The 10,736-nt window shown below is 42.6% G+C and overlaps 1 protein-coding gene across 4 annotated transcripts; it reads left to right on the forward strand.

The window, feature by feature from the left end:
* Positions 1-3,360: 3,360 nt before the first annotated feature.
* EXO5 (exonuclease 5) lies at positions 3,361-10,321 on the forward strand. 4 transcript variants are annotated; one of them, XM_010347536.2, is made up of 3 exons: positions 3,361-4,237; positions 4,345-4,402; positions 8,797-10,321. In XM_010347536.2, the coding sequence occupies exon 3, from the start codon at positions 8,827-8,829 to the stop codon at positions 9,946-9,948; it is 1,122 nt and encodes a 373-aa protein (XP_010345838.2). In that variant the 5' UTR covers positions 3,361-4,237; positions 4,345-4,402; positions 8,797-8,826; the 3' UTR covers positions 9,949-10,321. The 4 variants fall into 4 exon arrangements, with proteins under 4 accessions (XP_010345838.2, XP_010345837.2, XP_010345839.2 ...); XM_010347535.2 differs by having other exon boundaries at positions 3,361-3,803; XM_010347537.2 differs by having other exon boundaries at positions 3,361-3,545.
* The last annotated feature ends 415 nt before the right edge of the window (positions 10,322-10,736 follow it).

A 10,736-nucleotide genomic window follows, 5' to 3' on the forward strand; every position in this document is an offset into this window, starting at 1 on the left:
TTGTATCAGTCTGTTCTCGTGCTGCTAATAAAGACATACCTGAGACTGGATAATTTATAAAGGAAAGAGGTTTAATGGACTCACCATTGCACATGGCTGGAAAGGCCTCATAATCATGGTGGAAGGCAAGGAGGAGCAAAGGCATGTCTCACATGGCAGCATGCAAGAAACTTGTGTAGGGGAACTCCCTACACAATAATGGAACTCACTCTCATGATTCAATTACCTACCACCGGGTCTCTCCCATGATACATGGGGATTATTAAAACTCAAGGTGAGATTTCGGTGGGAACACAGAGCCAAATCATATCACCAGAATATCCAAAACATTATCATCTCAACATTTAATCAATGTAAACATTATTATGAGTTGTTTTACATTCTTTTTTTGTAAAAGAATACAAAGTGTTTTTATATTTTATAGTTATAGCCCATTTCATTTTGGACTAGCCACATTTCAAGTGTTCAAGAGCCACATGTGACCAGTGGCTACTGTAATGGACAGCACAGCTCTAGGAGTAATCATGTAAAGGCTTACTCTGATGCATGGTAGACTGTAGTCAGTACAATGTTAGGGGTACAATCCTGTGCTCCAAAAGACCAAGAAGGGAAGAATGGACACAGAGGAAAATGGACCATTTGTATCTGACAGTATTTTTATGGTTACAGACCTGGAGATGGAAGAAGCAAATCAATGACTTTTGCATACAGGTGGACCTTAAGGACTCAGACTTCCTAGGATAGCCTTTTGGGGGAAAAGGCATTCTTTTCTCAGTTTTGAGACCAACAGTCTTTAGGGTGAAAGCTTTGGGAAATATGGTACTATGTTTTGGATATTTATTTTCCCCACAAATTCTATGACTGTTTCTAAACCTCTTCTGCTTCACTCTGCCCAGTGGCATTGCCCCTCAAACTCCATTTGAAGAGTGGTCCATGTGTGAATGGGTTGGGGAGGGGTTTCCCTAGCATTCAGTTTACATCTCAAGTAAGAAAGGTTATGTTGGGGAAGAGGCAGAAAGTTTTTTTAGCTTCAGTCCAGAAATGCCTTCTCATATCTCAATGGAGTAAAAAGCACTTCCTCAATGATATGGTTTGACTGTGTCCCTACCCAAATCTCACCTTGAATTGTAGCTCCTATAATTCCCATGTATCACGAGAGAGACCTGGTAGGAGATAATTGAATCATGGGGGCAGGTCTTTCCCATGCTGTTTTCGTGATAGTGAATAAGTCTCACAAGATCTGATGGTTTTGTTTTGTTTTTGTTTTTGAGACAGAGTTTCACTCTTGTTGCCCAAGCTGGAGTACAGTGGCATGATCTTGGCTCACTGCAACCTCCACCTCTCTGGTTCAAGTGATTCTCCTGCCTCAGCCTCCTGAGTAGCTGAAATTACAGGCATCCACCACCATGCCTGGCTAATATTTTGTATTTTTAGTAGAGATGGGGTTTCACTATGTTGGCCAGGCTAGTCTTGAACTCCTAACTTTAGGTGATCCACCAGCCTTGGCCTCCCAAAGTGCTGGGCTTATAGCATGAGCCACCACGCCCGGCCGACCTGATGGTTTTATAAAGGTGTGTTCTCCTGCACATGCTCTCTCTTGCCTGCCCCCATGTAAGAGGTGACTTTGTTCCTCCTTCACCTTCTGCCATGACTGTGAGGCCTCCCCAGCCATGTGGAGCTGTGAGTCAATTAAATCTCTTTCCTTTATAAATTACCAAGTCTCAGGTATGTCTTTATTAGCAGCATGAGAACCGACTAATACACTCAACTTCAGATTTCTAAGAAAAAGGACATTTTCCTACATAACCACAAAATCATTATGACACTCAGGAGATCTGTAATTGATTGACAATATTATCTAAAACACAAGTCACTTCAAAAATTTCCCAACTGACACATCAGAGTGGCTGGAACTACAGGGGCACATGACCACCTCAAATAATTTTTGTATTTTCTGTAGAGACGAGTTTTCACCATGTTGCCTCAGCTGGTTTCTAAACTGAGCTCAAGGGATCCACCTACTTCAGCCTCCCAAAGTACTAGGATTACAGGTGTGAACCACCGCAATCAGCCTGTAGTTGTCTTAATGTTTTTCTTGTGTGTGTGTGTGTGTGTGTGTGTGTGTGTGTGTGTGTGTGTGTTTGTTTTGTTTTGTTTCTTGAAACAAGAGTCTCATTCTGTCATACAGGCTGGAGTGCAATCGCCTGATCTCAGCTCACTGCAAACCCAGCCTTCCAGGTTCAAGTGATTCTCCTGCCTCAGCCTCCCAAGTAGCTGAGATTACAGGTGCCTGCCACCACACTTGGCTAATTTTTTGTATTTTAGTAAAGAGGAGGTTTCACTATGTTGGCCAGGGCTGGTCTCAACTCCAGACCTCAAGTGATCGGCCTGCCTGGGCCTCCCAAAGTGCTGGGATTACAGGCATGAGACACCATGCCTGGCTAAGTTAATACTTTTTTATTTTTGTTTAAAAATATTTACCTATTCTGAAGTCTAAAGATATTTTCCTGTATTATATTCTAAAAGCTTTATAGTTTAATATTTCACATTTAGGTCTTTAATACACCTGGAATTGATTTTTATGATGAAGTGAGATAGACGTCCTGTTTCATATTTTTTTTTCATAAGAATATCATATTGTCATGGAACCTTTATTGAACAGACCATCTTTTCTCCATGGCTGGCTGATGCCACCTTTGCCATAAATCCAGTTTTCAAGTGGTAAACCGTAAAGGAAAGCAAAGAATCAAGTATCTGCTTTCGGTGGGGAAAAAGTAAGAAAAGCAAAGTGTCATAAAAGTTGGGCGAGTGGTTTTCTCAGGAAGTGTATTTGCGAAGAGCCTGACACTATTCTTTCTTAGCTCTAATGATGACTTATCTGTTCATAAACATTACACGTTGCTTTGTATTTCAGAATAAAATTGTGTTTTCTTTATCAATAAAAGGTTAAAAGTAAACAAACACACAAGAAAGAAGATGGATGAGGGGAGTGCCAGCATCTCTGAAAAGTGAGTTCGTGGTTTCGTTCTCACTGTGGGAGGTGCTACGGTGGGGACGCTGAAGCCACCGGAGGCCAAGCGAGGCAGACGCGGCACTTCACCCGGGCTAGCTAGGGGCCCGGACCTTGGTCGGACCGTCCCCGCCAGAGAGGGAGCTTACAGGTCAGCCGCCCCCGGAATTAAACGACCCGCAGGCAGCGGCGCAAACGGAGGGACTGCCGGGCTTTAGCGAGCTCCCAAAACCGGCCCTCACAGAGGCAGCACCCTCCCCGCGCCCGCAGAGACTGATTTCCACCCGTGCCGCCTCCTCGCACGACAGGCGGCGTCGCGAAGGCCTCTGGGAAGGCGGTACGTGGGCAGCCGCGGGGCATTCTGGGACTGACTGGGCTCTAGGCGGCTTGTTTGCGACTGGTGGGCGGCCGTTTCAGTTCGCTTCGGCAGCGCGCTCTGCCCGGCCTCCTCAGTCTCCTCGTGGGGAGAGTCCGGGAGCAGCTCCGAGGCCGCGGGGAAACCAGATGGAATCCGAGGTTTGGAGTAGTATCCGAGGTTAGGGCAAGGCCAGAGAATGGAGTGGGAGGCTTTCGGAGCCCAGGGTTCGGTCCCTGCGATCGCCGCGTCCCCCTTCCTTGGTGGGAGCGGCTCCCGGGAAGCGGTTCGTCTCGTCTCCCCTCGCAGGCCGGGTTCCGTTCTGGACCTTCGCCCTCGGAACGCCGTGCGGTCGGCTGGAACTCCTTCCCGAGGTGGACGGCTCTGCTCTGGTTGCTGGCTCTGCCAGGACTGTAGGAGTGCGCAGTATGCTTTAGGGTAGGCAAGGCACTCCCTGGGAGACAGTGCTTTAGGGCCAGAGAAAGGTCTCCGGTGAAGGCAAATGCCCGCGGAGCGCACAAATCCAGGCTGCACGGAACAAGTCAGGATGCTGCCACTGACAGTTCCGCAGACGGCTGGAACCCATTAGAGAGGAAGAGCCGCTGACACAGGGTCTCTTGCCTGAGCTGTAGGGTTGAGACTGGAGCTGGAAGAGGGAACTGATCTCGGAGCCTCTCGGGGACCTTGGTTGTTTGACCCTTTTACTTGCAGGGAGGGATTGGATGAAGTAACTGTGTCCAAAATGCAGGGAAAACGAAGAAATCATGGAGAGTTTGCCCCATGAGTGAGCGTTGTGTAACCTAGGATCTGTGGTTAACAGTCTGCAGTTTGAGTCTGAGAGGAGAAAACACCCAAAGTGAGGGAATGGTCAGGTGAGAAAGGACCAGAAGTTCCGGTTCTACCATAGCAAGGACCCAAGTTGCACATTTAGGTTCTTTGATGCAGATCTCGTCTTGCAAAACTTCTTTCTCTTTCCTAGCCTTGTTATTTCAGCCCTCTGGCCTTCCCTATGAGGAGGAAGATCAACTAAGTCACAGGTGAGTAGGAGTTATTTCTCTTCTAAAGTTTAATTTTCTTCGTCAGGAGGAGTCGATACACTCTCATCTCTTCCTTGGGAAAAAGAAGATCTATCTTTATCGAGTGCTAATATGTGTATTATATGTTATCACTCAGTGGTCGGATAACTGAGTAGGGTTAGAAGGTGTAGCCTTATTTTAAAGATGTGTCAGTAACTTCAGGAAAACTAAAACTTTGTCCAAGCTTACACAAAAGTCAAGTAGCATCCTACTAAATGCTACCGAATTACTCAGGATTAGGTTCAGAATCCAGATCTGTAGGACTCCGAGACTCTTGGCATTATGCTGGTGTTTCCCAACATCCCATTCACCTACTACCTAATAATTTTGCCAGACCTATTACTACCTGTATTGTTCTCATATTTTTTTTAACTTAAACATTTTTTTAAAAAATTCAAACTTGTCCTAAGAAACAATATCTGTGAAATTAGGCATTTGATGGCTGCTCCAATAATATTATAGTTATTCTAAGGAGTATTTTAAAATGTTGGTCCATGCGGTATGTAAAATCATCTCGTGTTGGAGACACAAACTACATTTTGAGACACAATGCACTACATTATGCGCTCTCCTGGATTCTTTTCTGCATAGGAAAGTCCCAGCCACACATCTGAATGTCAGTTATCCATCCTTAGTGTATTGTTTTATTCTTATAGATGAATAATTTCACAGAGAATACCCTGCTTTGTATCTTCTTCAAAAGACATTTCACTTCCCTGTTTGGGACTACCTGTTATCAATGTTGTATGTAAAACAAGTAGGAACTCGATACATTTCAGGAGCTTACTCTCTCTTTGGGGGGTTAATGTGTACAAAGGAAATAGTCTAACTCTGTGTTGTTCAGTAGAGCTTTCTGTGATCAGGGAAATGTTCTGTATCTGTGCCTTATCTGTGTCCACTAGCCTCATGTAGCTGCTAAGCACTTAATATATGGCTAGTGCAACTGAGGAATGAGTTTTATTTTAATTAATTGAAATTTAGCCACATATGACTAGTGGCTACCGTATTGGACAGCCAGGTCTAGATATTTGAAGTAAAAATTTTTTTTAGATGGAGTTTTACTCTTGTTGCCCAAGCTGGAGTGCAATGACATGATCTCAGCTCACTGCAACCTCCACCTCCTGGGTTCAAGCGATTCTCCTGCCTCAGCCTCCCAAGTAGTTGAGATTACAGGCGCGTGCCACCACACCTGGCTAATTTTTTGTATTTTTGGTAGAAATGGGGTTTCACCATGTTAGTCAGGCTGGTCTTAAACATCTGACCTCAGGTGATCTGCCCCCCTCGGCCTCCCAAAGTGCTGGGATTCTAAGCATGAGCCCCAGCCTGAAATAAACTATTTTAAGGTTAACTGATTTGGACTTGAAGTCCCCACTCTCCTCCACAAAACCTTATAGCATATGTTATAAATGCCCTTTAATTTTAGTTTCTTGGTGAAGGGTAGAGATTCTTTCCAATTTTCAGAGACTTCATAGTTCAAATAAAGTTTCTTGAAATTATCATCATTTAAAGCACATTTAGTTTATAACACTTATGTAAATATATAGCTTCTGTATTTTGTTACTGTTGAAAAAGCCAATAAAGCAGTAACTATATAGGATACTCTATAAGCAAAAGTCTTACTCTTGTATTATTTGTATTCATTGCAGATAACTTTTCTTCTAGCTATCTATGTTTTCTTTCATTATTGATGTTTAGACTATTTAAAAATCAGTTAAACACAACCACAGCTATATTAATGATGTTTTCAGGGCATCATTTCTTACTTTGATGTAGAAGTTGGTACATTCACCTTATTTCACTGCTTATTAGAATAGCAAGAAGAAAACTTTTGGTTCATAGCTATTTCTGTCAGCTTAAATTCTGTGTCAAATTTATTTTCCTGGCACTCAAAGTCAAACAATAGTGGACTAGTAATATCTTGTTTTGTTTATTCTTTATGCAGGTTAGATATGTGGCGTTAGGACGAAGGCTTAAAAAGAGTATCTTAGAGGGCGGCGGGTAAGGGGAAAAAAAGTATCTTAAGATAGTTTGCCTAGTTTCTTAAGATTAAAAATACTTGAAATACAAAATAATCAAACATAATGTGTGGTCTTTGTTTCCTGGATTAAAGAAAAGCTATTTAGGATGTTTTTAGGACAGTTGGGGAAATTCAAATATGAACTGGAATGTTAAGGAATTACTAATTTTGTCAGATGTGATAATGTAGTTACGAGGAGAATGCCATTTGGAAGACATTATTGTGGTTATGAAGGAGAATGTCATTTGGAAATGTATGCTGAAACATTTAGATTTTGAAGTGTTATAATGTCTATAATTTACTTTAAAATAGTTGAGCCAAAAAAAAAATAGTACACATACAAGAAACAAATACAGCAAAATGTTAACAGCTGTTCATCTACATGATGTGGAATTGGTGTTCATTGTTCTTTCTACTTCTCTGTATGTTTGAAATTTTTTTTTTTTTTTTTTCTTTTGAGATGGAGTCTTCACTCTGTCACTCAGGTGGGAGCACAGTGGCACTGTCTCAGCTCACTGCAACCTCTGCCTCCCAGGTTCAAGCAGTTTTCCTGCCTCAGCCTCCCAAGTAGCTGGGATTACAGGCACCTGCCACTACACACAGCTAATTTTTTGTATTTTTAGTAGAGACGAGGTTTCACCATATTGACCAGGCTGGTCCTGAACTCCCGACCTCAGGTGATCCACCTGCCTTAGCCTCCCAAAGTGATGGGATTACAGGCTTGAGCCACTATATCTGGCCTTGAAAATCTTTATAGTGAAAAGTTGAAAGAGAAAAAAAGAGTACAGTACCCATCCCACAGTAGGGTAGTAAGATATTTGCTATAAAACACTTGGCTCAGTGTCTGGCACACAATAAATAACCATACAATAAATATTCTCTATTATAGCAGTAAATTTTGAGTTTTTAATAATGCTCTAATAGGCAGATTTTTTCCATTATAAGCTAGTTTCTTGTGGAGGGAGAAAATAAACTTAATAGGAAACACCAGTTTAGTGACAGACACCAGTTTCTATAATATTAAGAGGATAATTTATGAAGTCAAGCTACTGATTTCCATGTGTTTCTGTAACATCCTCTTATTATTTTATGCATTAATTTGTGTTAGACTGTATTTATTTGTATTTATCTATGGTTGATCTTTGAATTTTGCCATACTGGGTTCCTTGAACTGCATTTAAAGATAGTTAATGCGCCAGGCACCGTGGCTCATGCCTGTCATCCCAGCACTTTGGGAGGCCAAAGCAGGTGGATCACAAGGTCAAGAGATCAAGACCATCCTGGCCAACATGGTGAAACCCCATCTCTACTAAAAATACAAAAATTAGCTGGGCATGGTGGCACATGCCTGTAGTCCCAGCTACTCAGGAAGCTGAGGAAGGAGAATCACTTGAATCCGGGAGGTGGAGGCTGCAGTGATCCGAGATCACAGCACTGCACTCCAACCTGGTGACAGAGCAAGACTATATCTAAAAAAAAAAAAAAAAAAAAAAAAGTTAATGCATAGCTACTTTTTCTCAAGGAACAGTCTGTAATTGAGATTCATTTTCCTGGCCAAGGGCTTTGTATCAAGGGAATTGTAGAAGGTGGCTCGTGGTAAACTCGTCAAACATTGCTCCTACATTTACAAAGATCTATATTCACTTAAAATAATGAAATACTCTTTCAAGTCAATAGAATTTTGAAGCAGAAAAGACAAATCTCAAATCTCCTTGTTTTTTTCTTTTCTTCAGAGTCTTGCTCTGTCACCCAGGCTGGAGTGCAGTGATGCAGTCTCAGCTCACTGCAACCTCTACCTCCCTATTCAAGCAATTCTTTTGCCTCAGCCTCCCAAATAGCTGGCATTACAGGCATGTGCCATCATACTCAGCTAATTTTGTATTTTTAGGAGAGATGCGGTTTCACCATGTTGGCCAGGCTGGTCTTGAACTCCTGACCTCAAGTGATCTGCCTGCCTCGGCCTCCCAAAGCGCTGGGATTATAGGCGTGAGCCACTGTGCCTGGCCTCAAATCTCCTTTTAAATCTGAAGAAACTGAGGCCAAAAAGAGTGATTTACTTAAAGTTATACACACAGTGTGTTAGTGGAAGATCCAGGAATAAAACTATTTTTCCACTTAAAATATTCTGCCAAGCAGATATAATTGGGTTATGTAAGAAATCCTATTGCAATACATCCTGTACCACATCTCTATGGCATTACTAATTGGTCATAAATAAACTGGTGTCTTTAAAGAATGTAAATAAACAATTTACATTTTTTTAAATCTCGCTGAAATTTGAAAGTGCTTTTGAGAAAGTTTTTATTTGGACAGTGCATTTCTTTAACATGTTATGCAGGGCCCTTCTAGCCCAATCCAGAGCTGTGCCATGGCAGACCCGAGAGAAGAGGAGACAGTGTCAGCAGAAGCCTCAGGGTTCTCAGACTTGAGTGACTCAGAGTTCCTAGAGTTTCTGGACCTAGAAGATGCCCAAGAGTCAAATGCTTTAATTAACATACCTGGCCCATCTTCTGCATCCCTTGGGAAGGATGACAAACCCATAAGCTTACAAAACTGGAAAAGAGGATTGGATATCTTATCACCCATGGAGAGATTCCAGCTTAAATATTTATATGTCACTGACCTGGCTTCTCAGAACTGGTGTGAACTGCAAACAGCATATGGGAAGGAACTTCCTGGTTTCTTGGCACCTGAGAAGGCAGCTGTTTTGGACACTGGTGCCAGCATACACCTAGCTAGAGAACTAGAACTTCATGATCTTGTGACTGTCCCGGTCACCACCAAAGAAGATGCTTGGGCAATTAAGTTTCTGAACATACTTTCAATGATTCCTACCCTGCAGTCAGAAGGGCACATCAGAGAGTTTCCAGTGTTTGGGGAAGTGGAGGGTGTACTTCTTGTTGGAGTGATTGATGAGCTGCACTATACAGCCAAGGGGGAGCTGGAACTAGCTGAGCTCAAGACACGCAGGCACCCTGTGCTCCCTCTGGAAGCTCAGAAAAAGAAAGATTGTTTTCAAGTCAGCCTGTACAAATATATCTTTGATGCCATGGTACAAGGAAAAGTGACCCCTGCTAGCCTAATCCACCACACGAAGTTGTGTCCAGAAAAGCCACTGGGGCCATCAGTGCTGAGGCATGCCCAGCAGGGAGGCTTCTCTGTGAAGTCTTTGGGTGACCTCATGGAACTAGTCTTCTTGTCTCTAACACTGTCAGACCTCCCAGTTATTGATATCTTGAAGATTGAGTATATCCACCAAGAGACTGCCACTATGCTGGGTACAGAGATTGTAGCCTTTGAAGAGAAGGAGGTGAGAGGCAAGGTACAGCATTATATGGCCTACTGGATGGGCCACCGAGAGCCTCAGGGAGTTGACGTGGAGGAGGCTTGGAAGTGCCGGACGTGTACCTATGCAGACATTTGTGAATGGAGAAAGGGTAGTGGAGTGCTTAGCTCCACAGTGGCACCCCAAGCCAAAAAAGCCAAATGAATAGAAGGTATGCTTTCAAGAATGTTGATCCTTCCTGCTCCTGCTATACCTAAGCAAAAGAGGACCAGTGTCTGAGCTTGGCTTTTATGGACAATGTTCTTATTTTGGTTCTTTCTTTATTTCCACAACCTCTAACCACATTCAGTCCAGGACCAAGACTCAGGGATAAGTGGGAGAGATGTGGAGTTATACTGTTCCTGGAGCTTTGCCATGGATTGCCTAAGAAGACAAATGCTCATCATGGCTGGAACGAAGGTATCCTTTAGTAAACATTGCTTTCCTAAGAAAATTCTTCAGTTTCTGATAAGTCGTCCCTATTTTTATTTTGATCAAGGCTTTGTACATTTTACATAATAAATTGAAATGCTTTCCAGGACAGTTGAACTGATGGTTTTTCATGATTGCAATCCTTCAAAGATGACCACCATATGTAATTGTGTACATGTTATTCCAAGCCTTTAAATACATACATAAACATATTTTTGAATCAGAATGAGCAGACCAAAACATAAACATAATAAATACTCTCAAAGAGACAAGGGAAGATGAAGTAGAAACAGGAAGTCATAAGAAGTGAAAATATTAGATATGAAAAACATAATAAATAGCTGGGTGCTGTGGCACATGCCTGTAACCCCAGCACTTTGGGAGGCTGAGGGGGTGAATCACCTGAGGTCAGGAGTTGAAGACCAGCCTGACCAATATGGTGAAAGCCCATCTCTACTAAAAATACAAAAATTAGCTAGGCATGGTGGCATGCACCTATAGTCCCAGCTATTTGGGAGGTT

This window comes from Saimiri boliviensis, chromosome 11 (genome assembly GCF_048565385.1).
Source record: "Saimiri boliviensis isolate mSaiBol1 chromosome 11, mSaiBol1.pri, whole genome shotgun sequence".
In the NCBI taxonomy this organism is placed as follows: Eukaryota; Metazoa; Chordata; class Mammalia; order Primates; family Cebidae; genus Saimiri; species Saimiri boliviensis.

What these genes read in the sequence shown, in the direction of transcription:
- EXO5 (XM_010347536.2), top strand. Translation starts at nt 8,827, where the DNA reads ATGGCAGACCCGAGAGAAGAGGAGACAGTGTCAGCAGAAGCCTCAGGG.